Source organism: Garra rufa, chromosome 15 (assembly GCF_049309525.1).
Source record: "Garra rufa chromosome 15, GarRuf1.0, whole genome shotgun sequence".
Taxonomy (NCBI): domain Eukaryota; kingdom Metazoa; phylum Chordata; class Actinopteri; order Cypriniformes; family Cyprinidae; genus Garra; species Garra rufa.
The window spans coordinates 27,611,726-27,629,614 of record NC_133375.1 but is presented as its reverse complement, the minus strand read 5'-3'; the positions used below and the strand labels follow the sequence as shown (position 1 = coordinate 27,629,614).

At 35.0% G+C, this 17,889-nt stretch overlaps 2 protein-coding genes across 2 annotated transcripts; both read left to right on the top strand.

Annotated features, from left to right (window-relative positions):
* The first annotated feature begins 1,895 nt into the window (after positions 1-1,895).
* uck2a (uridine-cytidine kinase 2a) lies at positions 1,896-13,852 on the top strand. Its single transcript, XM_073818884.1, has 7 exons — positions 1,896-2,116; positions 7,615-7,774; positions 8,144-8,240; positions 9,050-9,192; positions 9,305-9,402; positions 9,719-9,767; positions 10,692-13,852. The coding sequence occupies exons 1-7, from the start codon at positions 2,012-2,014 to the stop codon at positions 10,826-10,828; spliced, it is 789 nt and encodes a 262-aa protein (XP_073674985.1). The 5' UTR covers positions 1,896-2,011; the 3' UTR covers positions 10,829-13,852.
* Positions 13,853-15,721: 1,869 nt separating this feature from the next.
* On the top strand, positions 15,722-17,886 carry magoh (mago homolog, exon junction complex subunit). The gene is made up of 5 exons (XM_073819513.1): positions 15,722-15,917; positions 16,599-16,657; positions 16,748-16,858; positions 17,343-17,425; positions 17,653-17,886. Exons 1-5 carry the CDS (start codon positions 15,827-15,829, stop codon positions 17,750-17,752), a joined length of 444 nt encoding a protein of 147 aa, XP_073675614.1. The 5' UTR covers positions 15,722-15,826; the 3' UTR covers positions 17,753-17,886.
* The last annotated feature ends 3 nt before the right edge of the window (positions 17,887-17,889 follow it).

Genomic DNA, 17,889 nt, shown 5'->3' with positions numbered 1-17,889 from the left:
ACAAATTAAGTAGTAGGGACTTTATTTTGACTGTTTTGTAATGTGATGATACTTTATATTCATATCATTATGTATTACAATATATTGTGTTACACTACTAGTCAAGTTTTTGAACAGTAAGATTTTTTAATGTTTTTTAAAGAAGTCTCTTCTGCTCACCAAGCCTGCATTTATTTGATCCAAAATACAGCAAAAGCAGTAATATTGAAATATTTTTACTATTTAAAATAACTGCTTTCTGTTTAAATATATTTTAAAATGTAATTTATTCTTGTGATCAAAGCTACATTTTCAGCATTACTCCATTCTTCAGTGTCACATGATCCTTTAGAAGTCATTCTAATATGCTGATTTGCTGTTCAAGAAACATTTTTTTTATTATTATCAATATTCAAAACAGTTGAGTACATATTTTTCAGGATTCTTTGATGAATAGAAAGATCCAAACAAAATAAATAAAAAAGCTTTTGTAACATCATACACTACACAATATATATGTATATATATATATATATATATATATATGTGTGTGTGTGTGTGTGTGTGTGTGTGTGTGTGTGTGTGAGATGATAAAGTATATGTGTGTGATGATTATAATGTTAGAAAAGATTTCTATTTCAGATAAATGCTGTTCTTCTGAACTTTCTATATTCATCAAATAAAACCGAAAAAAAAAAATCTACTCAGCTGATTTCAACATAATAATAATAAAAAATAGATCTTTTGAGCAGCAAATCAGAATATTAGAATCATTAAGGATTGTGTGACTGGAGTAATGATGGTAAAAATGTAGCTTTGAAATCACAGGAATAAATTACGTTTTAAATTATATTCAAATAGAATACAGTTATTTTAAAGAGCATATACATACACACATTCATGTATAAATAAATAAATAAACAAACATATGTATAAACAAACACACACACACACACACACACACACACACACACACACACACACACACACACACATATATATTTCGATATTTAATTATATATTTTATACACACGTGTGTGTGTGTGTGTGTGTGTGTGTGTGTATATGTATGTATATATATATATATATATATATATATATATATATATATATATATATATATATATATTAAATAATGTGTGTGTGTGTGTGTGTGTGTGTGTGTGTGTGTGTGTAGCAATACTGAATACTGGTTTAAATTGTTGTTGTTTTTCCAAAAAAAATATTTAAAAGTGTTTTCCCATCATTTACAGTCACTCAGTGCAACAGTCTTGTCAGGCATATTTACAACAAAAATCAATTTATGACATATTAAAAAACAAATTACTTTCATCCCAAATACTAATTAGTTGTAATTCTACATTTTTAAAATTTGCCACTATCCTAGGTTTTGCCTATTTGTCAGTAGTTTTTAAAAATTTAATATGCTCCCTTTTTCATTTATATATTTTAATATGCACAAGTCAGAATAAGCATGTTGCTTCAGTTTTGACGTAAATATTGTGTTACACTGAATGACAATGTAACATTAATTCAACCAAATTTTGACATTTTGCTCTCCGGAAACCTCAAAAGTAGACACTTTACATTTAATGTGCTCTCTATGGACATGAAATCACTTTTGTACATTTTGTAAAACGTGTACATCTTAATGTCTTTGACCTATATCGTGTACATCTTAACGTCTTTGACATATATAGGTCAAAGACGTTAAGATGTACACGTTTTACAAAATGTACAAAAGTGATTTCATGTCCATAGAGAGCACATTAAATGTAAAGTATATATATATATATAAAAATTTCAGGTTTATGTTTCAAACTACCATACAAAAGGTTTCAGTTTTAGCTCTCTGGAAATATGTCATAGTTAAGTGGAGAGCTCTACTAATTCCTACTTATATATGTAACAACCAGCACACACAAATGCTCCAAAGGAAAAGGTTATACACAATTGAAAGGAAGGGGGAGGAGGAGCGCCGCTGCTTGCCGTGGTAAAAGCAGTCCAGAGCCTCAGTGTGCGCACTGACAGCATGGCAGGAGACAGCGACAGCAAGTTGGACAATCAAGCCGAAAATGAGCATGTTGTCAGGCAACCTTTCCTCATCGGGGTAGCCGGCGGCACTGCCAGCGGCAAGGTTGGCATTCTGCTTTACCTTACATGAATATTAGTTATCGATTGTTTCTGTGTTTGTCAGAGCGATGAGACGAGCGCACACTGACCGCGTGGCTCATTGTCATGGAATCATCAATGTGCACATTTACTTTATTCCCCAAGATGCTTTGACATGTCCGATGTAAAAACGGACATGTAAGCTTATAGCGTTTAAGGAGTGATCTAATTATTGATTTATTTAATTTTTTAAATCAAGTTTAATCATTTAGATGAACAAAACAACAACTAATAAATAGTAATAGTATTTTTAAAACTGTTATACACGTACAGTCAGAACATATTAAGTACTTGGCTAATACGTGTCCCTTAAAAACAAGGATGTTGGTCATTTTCCTGTTACAGACAGCTCCCACACACCGTCGCCATGCACTATGGCGATGATGGTGGACTTACCAACTTATTAATAAGCATTTAATCAATATGATTATTTTCACCTAGAGCGCTCTAAAGCCAGTTTAATTCATTTACGAAAAGTAACAGGATTGTTATGGACCAGGCGCTAATGTGTCGAGGCAAATTACGACTGTCTTTTGTTGTTAGAAAACAGCATGATACTTGCGCCGGTTAAATCACCACAATCCCTCTGACATTCCATCAGATTCATTAAAATCCCATCAGCTGTCGAACACGCCAATTACAGCTTTACTTTAGTTAAATATACACCGTGTTGTGAGGAAAGCCTAACTTTGCGGTTATACGTGGATAAAACGTCCGCGCCGGAGGATGTCTTGTGTCTGCTAGGATAACAGTTGTGATACAAGCACAAAGACGGTCTCTTTGTTTCATGAGGCAACTGTGTGTGCTGATATCAAAGAACGAGATAAAATTTAATGTGTGTGTTTAACATTAAACCTGAATAACTACGGAATTTGGACGATAAAAGGAGTAATCGCAGAGCTTTTGTTGGTTAACGTTATTGGGGTCAGCGGAACAGAGAATGTGTCACATCTTACCTCATTTACGTGCGTAAAGGCGGCGTGCGTGCTTACGCATTGCTGCGTCAAGACGGCTACTTCATTGAAGCGTTTTTGATTTGTTTTAGTTGTTATTGCAGTATTTACAGATGATATGTTCGTGTAGTTTATTTAGAGTAGAGGAATAAATAGTATACTTTTAAAAACTAAACCGAAAAGTGAAATGGGTAAAATAAAAATGGTTTCTTTTTTATTTGAAATTTTATATTTTAAAATATTTAATGTATTCTTTTATTATTTCTATACATAATATTAATGAGGGATGGCACCATAGTACTTATATCTATGGTCTGCACGGTTTGGTCAGTTACCCGGATGCACGGCCATATTGGAGATACTCAGATGTAAACAACAGCATGGATTGCACAGTTAATATACTACTGAATATGTTGTTCTGCTAGTTTATGCTGTCTAAACCATGGTGTGTGAGTGGTTAATCATATAAGGAAGGACTTAGTAAGTAGGAAAGGGCACAATATTTTGACAGACTGAAGTTAATAGGTGGTAAAGTTGCATTTGAGCAGTATTAATTAAGATATCAGCCTAATATTTCACCTACCTGATTGGAAATGATAAGAACAAACACAAATGTTTTCAAGAATCTTGCCCTGGAAATCCTGGTTCAGTTTAGCCAACCACAAATGCCTTTTGTTACCTCCTCAGACAGTTTTTTGCACTCTTCTACTTGATTTGTTAAAGCATTTGGCCATCTGTGGTACTCCAAATATTTTTCCTGGTCCAAATGATTAGTACAGTTCAAAACATTACAATTGACCATTTTCAACAGCAATAATCAGCAAAATATGCGTGTTTGGTTCGGTTCAGTGGCACTGTTTACGTTCAGTGCTGTTGACGCATTGTGAAAACCCTCTGTTTATATTATATATTATCTTTGTTATTTTTAAGCATAGTTGCTGGACAGGTTGATTATGATGATGTTTAAGTCATCATGTGGAATACTAAGCTTTTTTACAGTTTGTTAACAGACCTCTCTGTTTAGTCATTATTTAAAATGTCTCTGTACATAATTTGTCTGTACCTTTCTGTTTCCGTTTGCTTATCTTGTTTGCTTATGTTGTGACTACTATTATCTCCCAGCTGTCAGGTGTGCAAGTTTCTCTCTCTACCACATTGCTTGAGAGACATGTGTTATCTAATTTCTCAGTGAAAATGCTTTGACTAGATGTTCTCAAGCAGTGTATTATCATTTCCGTAGGCATGTAGGCACTCAATGTTTTGTCCAGTGCTAATATGTTATGCTCTCTGTGTGCTGTTTAAGGACACCAGTTTGTTTACATCCTGAAACCACTCGACCAAAGCAGATAATTGACTGAAGCAAGTGTTTCCTTTCAATGTTAAATGCAGCCAGAAACATCTTTGCATTGATAACTTGCATCACAAGTTACAGCCTAGCCCACTAAGTGCACTTCAGGTAGCATTCGCATTACTAAATGGTAGCTTAGCATGTTGGATACACAGAAATACTTTGGAATTAATCAGGGAAATGTTTAGTCAGCAAGGTTAGTTTAGGGGCCAGGCTAGCAGAGATGATAACCTCACTGCAGATCACTCACTGCTGGGGACAATGGTTTCTTCCTGCTGTAAGTTGTTTGCTCTCTCAGCCATCCTCCTGATGATTCAAAGGTAAATGATTGTCTTTCTATGCCTGCAGGCCTTTTAGCATGGCAGAACAGGATTAGAGGTTACTTTGGCTGGAGGTTGGTGGATCTTGGCCACAAACTGTACCAACAAATGTCAAAGAAATGTTTGAGCTCTTTTTTTTTCAAGGCAAAGTGGAAAAACATGTAATTATTATGTAATATAAATTACTATTACATAATATTAATTAAAACAAAGTCTGTGGTGGTGAAGCTATGTGATTGAACCTTATTGCTTCCTAGCATGCTCTCCAGCATGAATAAATATGTCAATTTCATGGTAACTAATGATGTTATCTAATGTTAATGTAACTTTATTGTAAAGTGTTACCAGTAAATCATGCAAAATATTGCTTTACTGTTCATTGTTAAACATGCTGTTGTGCATTTGACTTGCACATCCATTGGTGACTTGTTGTCAGCTAAAAGTAAACCATTATATTTAGATGTGGTTGAGTGTCACCGTTATTGTGGTTTAAGGTCCCGGCATGTCATATTGGTTGAACTTTGTGTAAAACCTAGTACAGGTGGCTATTGTGAAGCGGTACAAATCCTTGTATTTGTGCTGTGTTTATTTTGTGTATGACAGAAGACAGCATTATTTCTGTGCTTTGGTCAGAAATGCTTTGTGTTTTGAAAGAGATTACAGGCCTTAAAGCAGACCACTGGCAGTTTTTGCTTAACATATGCTTGGTGTAAATGTGTGTCGCTTCTTATACAGGGTCTGGGACAGCTTGGACTGTTTGTGGATTATGCTTTAAATGGATTGAGGGACTGGCAGGCAGCATTGCAGCTGGTGAAGGAAAGCTTTGTAAGACATTTAAGCACAAACACATAGGTTAGATACAGCAGGGTTTCATCAGACTCTGCAGGATTCAGTTGCATATCTCTGCACTGCGGCCTGTCTTGTGCTCGGCTCTATATTGATGTGTGGTTGACTCCTAACATGATTTTATAATCTGAACTCATCGCATGTGGTTTCTCACTGTTATATATATATATATATATATATATATATATAAAGTGACTGTGACAGTTCATTCAGGTTTTTTGACTTTGTAAATGAATCCTTTCTAAATTAAGGATTATTTTTTATCATTAAGATTAAGTCAGCTGTCTATGGTGTACCATAGACTGTGTGCATTTTAGTGCCGTTTCTCTATCTTTTGTGCTCAGCTCATCAAGGTGTGTCTCTGTATTAAGTATTGTTAATTCATTGGAAAATATATCAGTTTTTTTTTTTTTTGAAGAGAGTCAGTATTAGACATCGTCAAGTGGAAGGGAGGTGCAGAAATCTCTCAGTGACAGTGTGAGCAAACACCTGCTTATTTTTCATAACTGCTCATGGTTTGTGGTTTCTCGTACAGGGAGTGTCACCTGTGAATATGGGTGGGTTGTTCTTGTTCTTTGTTTTATTTATTTTTTAAAGGCATGTATCTAAGTTCTGGTGTACGATCACAGAGCCAGTTGTGTTACATACAGTTCTGTGTTTATGTCTCGAATGGGGGTGGTGTAATTTTGGTTTTGACTGTAATGACTCTTTCTGTTCTTTTTAGTGAAGTTTTTTTTCTTTCAGAATCAGAATAAAAATTTCAGAAAAAGTTTGTATTTAATGTATGTCATTGTTTTGTGTTATTCTTTTTTGGCAATACTTATAACATAGTCCTATAGGTATTAATAGCCAACTAGTACTGTTCCGCATAAAACTGTATACACTCGTGCTTCATTCTTGGTTTATCATGATGGATTTCAAGGGGTTGTGAGTTGCATTTTTTATTATTTTGTACTGTTCCCTGAATTTTTAAATGTGAAGATTTTGACTTCAAAAACATCATAATTTAGAAACAATAGGCTAATTTCTGTCCTGTTTTGACCTCCTTCATCTGAACGCTCTGTTTGAATAGGTGTGGCGCATTGTAGAATTAAAAGTAAACGCCCAATGATGTGATTGGCTAACAGTTGTGTATGTTTGACTGCCTACATCCTTCATAGATGGACATTGCTGTTATTTATTTTTAAAATAACATAAATACACCGTACATATCAAACAATCTGTAATAACAGTAATAGTGACTACGTAATAAAAAGTTACTCACATTTGTGTGGTGCGACCATTACTGTTGGATACAATATTTTCAGCACTGCATCATATTTTTATTTTTTTTTGTAAACAAATTTGCGGTAAAATGAAGCAGCCTGGAACTCTGTTAAAAATAACATTTATTCACTCTTTCCTAATGTTGGGATCAGAAGGATGGCAATGCAAGGAAGGCAAAGACAGTTTTTTTTTTCCACAACTTGGCACTAAATAGCGTCTTCTTGTCTTCGGAGCCATTTTAATAATTTGGTTTCGGTTTTTATAGTACAATGAGCTCTAATATGTCAAAAGAGTAATGGAATTTACCTGGCAGTCAATGGGACGGTAACAAGCCTCCCGGTTTTCATCCAAAATATCTTAAATTGTGTTCCGAAGATACTGATTATACACTGGCATTAAACTTAGTTGTAACTTTGCTTGGCTCATTATCATAAAAATTATATTATATACAGTATTTGAACGCAGCCTTCATGAATATGTTTAAACAACATCACTAGACTGTCATCATGACTCAGTCTTTGGAAGAAACTGTCAAAACTGTCACTGGTACCCTCTCAAATAAAATGAAGTGCATGACTCAGCTGACTAGAACCAAACGCTGTGAAAATCATTCCAATTTTTTTTTTTTATACCTTTGTTCATTATTTCACAGTTTGAATTAAGATTACTCACTGAAACTTGCTTTTCGAGCATATGTGTACTCAACAATCCTGTCCCTTTTTTTTATCAGTCATCTGTTTGTGGGAAGATCATGGAGCTCCTTGGCCAGAATAAGATCGACCATCATCAGAGGCAGGTGGCCATCCTCAGTCAGGATAGTTTCTACAGAGTACTGACGCCTGAACAGAAGACCAAGGCTCTAAAAGGACAGTTTAACTTTGACCACCCAGGTAAAAAAAAACTCATGTTGATGATATTTTATATTTAGATTTATTTCTGTTGACCTGATTTATAGTTCTTTGTGTGCTTTTGTATTGCCAAATATCCATAACTATTGCAGTGTGTTATTATGAGCAGAATAGAGCTCAGACCATGCCCGTTGATAGTCTGTATACTTTGGCAGCTCTCTTTCTCTGTGTGTGTGTCAGAGTGACCGTCTGCCTGACTCAGCCACCCTCTCACACACACACTTATTCTGCAGCAGCACAAGTGGCTTATCACCTTTTTGCTTGCACTTGGTTTCCCATGTCCTGTGGATCAAGAAACCTTCGAACATATTCTGTGCTCTCTGTCTGATCTACTTTTACTGTGTCCCACAGATGCATTTGATAATGAGTTGATAGTCAAAACCCTTTGTGATATCATGGAGGGAAGAACTGTCCAAATTCCCGTCTACGACTTCGTTTCCCACTCAAGGTAAGTTCAGAGCAAATTTTGGATAACATATGGTTGTAGTTTGCCCAAAAAATTGAAAGTTCATTTACTCACCATCATGTTGTTCTGAACACTGAAGACTTTGGTTCATCTTTAAAACACAGATTATAATTTAAATCTGGTCATTATATGAAGTAATTGTACAGTCAAAAGTTTACATACACCTTGAAGAATCTGCAAAATGTTAATTATTTTACCAGAATGAGATATTTCACATAAAAGACATATATTTACATATAGTCCACAAGAGAAAATAAAAATTACCCTGTTCAAAAGTTTACATGCACTAGATTATGAATACTGTGTTGTTACCTGAATGATCCACAGCTGTGGTTTTTTTGTGATAGTTGTTCATGAGTCCCTTGTTTGTCCTGAACAGTTAAACTCCCCACTGTTCTTCAAAAAAATCCTTCAGGGCCCACAAATTCTTCGGTTTTTCAATTTGGATTAAACCACTTGATTTATTTGGATTAATTTTACAACCTTTTTGAATCTTCTAAGTTTTAAAAAATTATGACAATTAACATTTTTGGTTGACCTAATTTATTATTACATGTGTGGATGTGTTTGTATTTGAGTTTCAAACCACATCAAAGCAGTGTGTAAGCAGGCAAATATTTATTTTGGTGCCCATATTCAGTAGCCGCAAGAAAGTGGCAGAAATGTAAGCCAAAGTGTAACTGCTGTTGATTTGCATACCTGTTGCTTGAGCATAATGTTTCAAACAAGCCTTATCTTGATTTGTGTTATGCAATCTGTTTATACTTTTTTTTCCCCCTTACCTTTCGCAGGAAAGAAGAGACGGTTACTGTTTATCCAGCAGATGTAGTTTTATTTGAAGGCATTCTTATGTTTTATTCGCAAGAAATCCGAGATCTGTTTCAAATGAAGCTGTTCGTGGACACGGATGCAGATACACGTCTGTCACGCAGAGGTGTGTGTCGACTTCATCAGTGGATTTCAACAAATATTTATAATGTTGTAGTGATACGGTGCTGTATTTCAGTGCAATTTGATTCACATCTTTGTTTCCCCTCTGCTTATAGTTCTAAGAGACATCAGTGAGAGAGGCCGTGACCTAGAGCAAGTGCTAAGCCAATACATAACATTTGTTAAGCCTGCCTTCGAGGAGTTCTGTCTGCCTGTGAGTTTTACACTTCTATTATGTATGATCTGTGCATGTCTTATTATTTAATTTTATTTTATACAAAAGGACCGTTTATTGACACTGTCATATTGAGTGGCAGAGCCAATACAAATCTCTCAGTTCATGAGAAACTTTTTCTGGCATTTTGTCAAGAAGGAGCGGGTGGTGAAATATTTGCCCTTTGGAAATGTTGTTGCTGATTGTTATCTTGACTTAGATTTTTTTTTTCTTAGAGCTTCTCCCTCTCTCTCTCTCTCTCTCTCTCTCTCTCTCTCTCTCTCTCTTTCTTTACTTCATCTGTTTATTCTTTCAGACGAAAAAGTATGCTGATGTGATCATTCCAAGGGGAGCTGATAATCTGGGTGAGGTTATATGTTTACCCCAAATGTGTTAGACTTTGCCATGGAAGAGAGGAGACAAATATTTTGATAAGGATGTGTTTTGGAACACTTTGTGATATACATATATTGTTTTGGTGCCAAGCAAGGTTGCACTTCTAGTCTTGATAGCTTGTGCATTCCAGCCTGTTTAGTCTTTTCATTAGTACTTCTAATTCTTTAAAGGAGAAGTTCACTTCTGATAATTTAGACTGTATAACTCTTATCTGTATGACCAAGAATAGAGTATTTTTAAGAGCTATTTGACAAAACATCGGTGCCTCAATCTAAAAAAACATTAGACTGAGCATCCATGTAAAGTTGCTACTAGTTAGATTTACCACTTGCAGTATTTCAGATGATAAGCCATATTTGAGGTTGATGAAAGATAGGTGAGCATTTAGATGTCCTGCCTGTATTGTATTACCACATAGACCAGCCGTTAACTATCTGTCCATCACAGACTGCGACTTCGCCACTTCCTGTGGATTTTTATTTCCATTTTTTCGGTAACTAAGCGACTAATAAGATCTTGACGAACCAAGCCTCTTCTTGACGACTATTAGGGGGCAGTCCCATTAAAAAAAAAAACTAAAGTGTATAAATTTGTATTTTGATTGTTTTGCTAGATAAGACCCCTATTCCTTGTCTGGCATCATGTAGAGTCTGTTGATCCCCATTGAAGTCCACTATATGGAGAAAAATCCTGGAATGTAAATTTATATTTAAAAAATTATGAGGAAATTTTCATTCTGGAATTGAACTACTGTTTTAACTACAAAACCAGGCATGTGAAACCTGTGCTAAACCAATCCTGAAAAACAGTAATTTGACACCTTTTTTTACTAAACAATGACTTGTTAAACAACTTTACGTGACTTGCATGTTTATTTCTCTTTGCCTTTCCAGTTGCCATAAATTTGATAGTGCAACACATTCAGGATATTCTCAATGGTGGTTTGACCAAACGCTTGAACGGATACCTCAATGGCCACAACACCCCTCGTAAACGGCATCCCTCAGAGTCCAGCAGCAGGCCACATTGACCAGCCCTCCATCAGGACGTCTGGGAGTGCAGGAGAGAATGAATGTGTGAAGGATGGATGCAAGAGAAAAGAAGGATCGCTTGTGCATTCTGTTAATTAGCCAACACTGTATAAGACAAAATGAACCATGAAAAATTTCAAAGACTGCCTTTTATTTCATCTGCTTCTTTTTTTTTTTTTTTTCTTTTTTTTTTTTCTTTGGGACTGGCTACACTTGATGTTTTAGGAGTTAGAAAGATAAACAGAACTTCTAGTTCTGGGATTGTTAAAAGGTCAAAATGGATATTTCCTCTATTTATTTTAGCATTTTTATTTTAGTTTTTGTACCTTAAGAGTATGTTTATTGACTAAAAGTGGGGATGCAGATAATTAAATGTTACATGACTCCATGGTAATGAGGATTGAACATATATTTTTAAAGTTATTATTATTTTTATCTCCAATACTTTTTCCTGTCAGAAATGACTATGGTTGCAAAGTATTTATTTAAAGAACCTCTTCCCTGGATAGAGGCCAAAATCAGTTTTAAAATACCTTCTTTTTTCTTTTTGGTTGAGCACGATGGAATAAGTTTTTAGGATTGTGGCATTAGACGATGTCTCTTTATGATCAGTGTTTCTTGCAGAAGGTTAAATGTTTATTTCTCCATTCCACTTGAACAATTCAGGCAGTGTTGCCACGTCAAACAACTGGCCTCTCAGGGTGTAGCTACTACAAATGAAAACAATAACTGGTTTTTGTCCTACAAGGAAAGAGACAAGACTATAATTACATTTCCACTGAGTCTATACAGAAAACATTAGAGACCACACCTAACTGCACTATTCTGGCTTATTAAGCAGAGCTTAATTTGTTGTACATATTTATACTCTTTTCTGAATTACAAACCTGGTACTTCTAGAATGACAGAGATGCCAGATGATCCTCATTAAACAGAGTCATGTACTTTAAAACGAAGCCCAGTGGTTGATTGTGCAGCATTGCTGTGGAGTGTTTGCATGAATAGTGATCTATTTGTCAAGAGACTTATGTTCACATACTATGCACTGTACCCTTGACTCTAATAATGCAATTTGACACTCAGTTTATGATTAGTGCAAGGCATTTAGACAAATGGAGATGCTTACTTGAAATGAATTCTCAGAGTCTCTTCATCCTTTGCAGTGTTTTTTTTTAACCCAGTTATTTCACCTGTGTTGTGACTTTTTAGATGCCCAGGCCACCCATAAAATATACACCATGATGCCACTTTGGTGAGTCTTTGACAAAACTCACCAGAGAGTTAGTTTAGTGTCCTTCAACAGATGTTTTCACAATTTAAGCCATGTAATTTCATACGCAATACATATTTTCCCTTGTAGCTCAGTTTTCCTGCATCTTAGAGCCAGAGAGAAGCCATTTTAAGGTGCTCTGAAAAATTCAGGGATGTGAAACTGAACAATCCAATCTTTAAACTTGACCCTGACTGTAAAATGACCCCATATATCTTAGCTTTGGTCTTGAAATCTTTCACTTAAAACTGATTAGTCATTTACATGCGTATTGTTCTTATTTAACATTGTTTGTATGTTGCTATATTTTATTTTCTGGTTGGCTTTGTTCTCATTGCTGCTATGATACAGGGTGACTCATTTAGTATCTAATGTAAAAATTCTAAATTATCAGTGATTGAATGACGTGAATATTTATTTGATTGAATTACATTTCATCAGAGTCGTCATCTATATCTGGGCCAGATGCAAAAAAAAAAAAAAAAAACATTTTGTGGCATTTTTACCCCTGGGCTGTTTATTTGGCAACAGTTGCATAAATTATGATGTCTTTTGTTGATGTCTGGTCCTTGGTTTCGTTTGGGTATTAAATGTCTGATTCAATCATTATGTTAATAGAGTAATTTGACAATTCTTGAAAAGAATTGAGCCACTGCAACAAATTTTGTGCCATCATAAAGTTTTTGTATGTGAAATTGCAGACTGTTCCTTTTATTTTCATGTTGAATTCCTTTCAATGTTACGTTGGCTAAATATTGTAAATATTACTTTTCTAAACGACACTCGGTTACTCCAACATCCAGGCTGTTGAAGATATTGATACTGCTCATCAAAGGGTTTTGATATATTAGCACAGATTTCAACACCAGCTTTTAAAATGCAGTACACATTAAAAACATTTTTTTCCACACGATCACAGCCCTGAATAAAATCATGATTTCATAACCGTTATCATCTCTACCTTACCAACTTTCACACCTGGGGGGTGTTCCATAAACCAAGTTTACCAAATAAGTCAGGCTTATTTCAGTTAGTCTGACTTATTGTCACTTGATTTGGCTCAAAATAAGTCAGACTAACTGAAATAAGCCTGACTTATTTGGTAAACTTGGTTTATGGAACACCCCCCTGGTGTGTAATCCTACTTGACAGAAAGTGATGCAAATATACAGTAGTACATTGTTTTTACTGAAATCTGTGGGATTCCAAAGATTTAAGCTGTTGACGTTATTTCATGTGCAATCAATTAGTTTGGCTCCCACACCAATGTCTGTAATTATAGCAAATACTGATTTTACCAGAATATGTGTCAACCTTTATGCATTTATGTTGATGTCTGAAACAGACTGTCTTGTTGCAAAGAGAGGGGATTTCAAAAGTATGGTGTTCTGCATGATGTTTCATTATATGTTCAATTATTGATGCCTTTGAGTTTTGGTGCTTGCAAAAGGGGTACAAAATGCAAAGAAAGCCAAAACTATACTAACATCAGAAAAGGTTGCATGCTTGTGTTGTTGGACCAAACAAACTACAGTTGCAAGGCTTTAAAACAGCATTTCTGTGACACTGCAATGAATATTAACACGTTATCTCTTGAAGCAGGGGATTGGCTTTTTTCCCTTTTAGGTGTTTCTGTGGTTTATTGAATCCTTGATAACTGTATCATCATGTACATGTGTAAAGAATCACAGAAAGTTGTTGTCAAAGTGTCTGACAGCAAAACTGAATTAAATAAAAGTTTTTGTACTCCTCATGTTTGTTGCCTCAGTTGAACATACTGCTCAGTGATTCTTGGGAATTTGGATAAAACAGGTTTTAATTAAAAAAAAATGTGTTTAATTACACCATCTGAATGTATATTATTATAGACCAAGGTCTTAGCTTTTCAGCAATGTACTGGTGTCACCTCCCCATTTTGTATTTTTTTCATAAAATAGGCGTTTTACTTTTTAGCGTTTTACAACGTTTACTTTTCGCTTAAATCAAACAAAAAATGTTTTTTATTTAACAAATGCATTTTTGTATTAAAAGAGACTATTACTTTAATAACTCAGCAGCACTGACAAAATATATTGTAGGCCCCTATGCATATTTATTTAAAAAAATTAAAACTCCCTCTGACGGTGGTGACACTAATCTGACGGTGGTGACAGTAGCCTCATTACAACATAAAATTCCAATATGTATACCACTCAAGTCAACGGCTTCTTGTTTAACATCTTTATTTAACTATTTGGTCCAACAAATAACAATCCTGAGCACTGTGATAACATATTTTTCAAATATTTCAACATCGTCAGACAGAAAACCTGACGGTGGTGACATCTGACGGTGGTGACAAAAACCTACTATTTCCCATGATATGCATTAGTTGTTCACATTAGCCATCTTGTTTCCACTCTGTTGATAGCTACTTCAGACTTGTTTTTAAAAAATATACATTTATGTCATAATCAAATCTAATATTATTTATACAAAAGAGACGGTGCTGACATGTTATGGTTGCCACAGTAGCAGTGTCCAAAAATATGAACAAGTTTAAGAGAAAATAGCAAATTTACAGGAGCTTGGCTGATCTTGAAGCATGCAGTAGAGCTGAAGATTTGATAATGTGGTCCTTCTTCTTCTTCTTCTTTGGTGTTTAACGGCGGTTGGCATCCAACTTTAATGGTGCATTACCGCCCCCTTCTGTACTGGAGTGTGGACCGGATTTAGACAGAGATAATTACTGTACCCCGTAATACTTCCCTTCTTCCCTCACCCTTTTATTTATTTATTTATTTATTTATTTATTTTTAAATCTACTTTATTTATTTATTTAATTAACTTTACAGAATTCTCACTCTATATTCTATTTGCTATACCAGTGTCTTTTAGGAAGTGCAGTAAATGTGTATTAATGTCTGTTGATGATTTTCCCAGAATATCCTTAAGAGAGTGCCCTTGATAATGTGGTCCTCAGGAATGCAGTTGACCTTGTAGTTGCCTGATTTTATTGCTTTTTATAAATATCTGACGGTGGTGACGCATATGTGGGACACATTTTGTGCAACCAAAAATAATTGTAAATATTATTCAAAACACAGTGTTTGTAATTTTTGATACATATTACAATGTACTCTTTCATATAGTAAAATTATTATTCAATTAAATGATTACTTTTTGCTTTTTTAATCAAGCTGAAATGATTATCTCCTATCTGAGGACAAGTGATTTTTTAGGCAATGGGCCAGATTTGATAATTAAATTAATACAAAATTAAAAGAAAACTATAAAAGAACCTTACATATGTGCAACTGACCCTCTGATTATAATCTTGATTCTTTTGATTTATGAAAATGTTCTTCATTTCCAACAGAATGAGCACTTTTCTTGTTGGGACATGTTTTTGCCAAATTTTCAAGAATCAGTGTGCTATCACATTTGCATCAGAAAAAAAACTTTTAAGAAATGAATCGCAAACTCGACAAAATTACACACTGATTTAGATTAGAACAAAGATAACATGAAAGAATACAACAACGTAAAAGAGGTTTACGGAGGCCATAATCTGCTTTGCAGGCCTAGTTGCAGCGTCATTATTGTGCGACCGCCGTCTGGCGTCACACCGCGACCTGCAGTACGCATGCGATTCCATATTGGTCGTTGCTCAAGCGGTTCATTGAAGGAAGAGCGTCCGTGCTGTAATTTAGATACATTGCACCTTAATTAAATATTGTGCACAGAAATGTCCACGAGCGACTTTTATTTGAGGTACTATGTGGGCCATAAAGGTAAATTCGGCCACGAATTTTTGGAATTTGAATTCAGACCAGACGGTGAGTGAGGCGCCAACCTAGCGTGCTAATATGCTAACAGCTATTCTATTGAAATCTGTGTTTGCCTTTTACTAGGCCGAAGACGTTTTATTAAAGCTGTTTGAACTTCAGTTACTAGTTAATTTGTTTAGTAATGGTAAAGTAGAAGGGATGTTTGTGTGGGAAAACAAGTTAACATGTCAGCTAACATCTGAGGTGCTTAAAACGGCCACTTCGTTGTTTAACACGAGAAATTAAGTTTCTGCTAAGAAATTTATGTTTTTATGATATGTGACCCTGGACCACAAAACCAGTCGTAAGGGTCATTTCTTCTGAAATGTTTGAGATACAAATATATGAAAATTTGGAATCTGAGCGTGCTAAATAATCAAAATACTGAAATTGCCTTTAACGTTGTGCAAATACTAATCTAAAATTAAGTTTTGATATATTTACGGTAGGAACTTTACAAAATGTCATAATGGAACATGATTTTTACTTAATATCCTAATGATTTTTGGCACAAAACAAGAAAATCGATCATTTGACCCACTTTGTGTATTTTTGGCTATTGCTACAAATATACCCATGCTACTTAAGACTTGTTTTGTGGTCCTGGGTCACATATACTATTTCAGTGCATGATAAATATTTTCATAAGAAGCTTTCATATAACTTAGAAATCATTTTGTTTTTATTCAGGAAAACTGAGATATGCAAACAACAGTAACTACAAGAACGACGTCATGATCCGAAAAGAGGTAAAGGCAGCTGTGGGATGACGTCACATGCATCCAATGTTAGCCAAAAGTTGGCTTTGTAACCTATGAGATATTATTCCCCTCTTTCAGGCTTACGTTCATAAAAGCGTGATGGAGGAGTTGAAGAGAATCATTGACGACAGTGAGATCACAAAAGAAGACGATGCCTTGTGGCCTCCTCCAGACAGAGTTGGACGACAGGTTTGTAGGAATATATGTGACCCTGGAGCACAAACACAGTCTTAAGGGTCATTTGAGTTTCTACATCTTTTCCATTGATGTATGGTTTGTTAGGATAGGACAATATTTGGCTGAGATACAACTATTTGAAAATCTGTAATCTGACAGTGCAAAAAAATCTAAATATTGAGACAATTGTCTTTTAAGTTGTCCAAATTAAGTTCTTTGCAATGCATATTGCTAATCAAAAATTAAGTTTTGATATATTAATGGTAGGAAATTTACTAAATATCTTCATGGAACGTGATCTTTTTGTAATATCCTATTAGTTTTGGGCATAAAAGAAAAATTAGTCATTTTGGCCCATACAGTGTATTTTGGGCTGTTGCTACAAATATACCCATGCATTTTGTTTTTGCGTGTATTTTTTATTTTTTATTTACCCTTGCTCTGGTCACCATGTGTGGTGTAATGCATCCTAATTGCCCTTCTTTGTGTTTTATAGGAACTGGAGATTGTCATCGGCGATGAACACATTTCATTCACAACTTCTAAAATTGGATCTTTAATTGACGTCAACCAGTCTAAGTAAGCATATTTCATTCACTGCATTTCTCTTCTGCGCTGCTCTCAATTTTGAAACCACAAGTATTATTGGCTCTTGTATAATAACTTCCTTGAGATGCATCTTTTTTGCAAATCACTTTAGATGAAAGCATCTGCTAAATGCTCCATTTTCTACTCTCAAGCAGTGCAGTTTCACTGTTTGTTCTCTACATTATAAAAGTGGTAACATTGGTGTTCTTGCTCTTCAGGGACCCAGAAGGACTCAGAGTTTTCTACTACCTGGTCCAGGATCTCAAATGCCTTGTATTCAGTCTCATCGGCCTCCACTTCAAAATCAAGCCCATCTAAATACCCTGTTGCTTTTATTCTGGATGAAAGTCGTATTTTAGTTATTGTTTGAGCTATTTTCAACATTTGTACATTGCTTGGTGGTTTTCCTTTTTTCTTTTCTTTTTTTAAATAAAAAAAATTGTTCAACTGTAGAT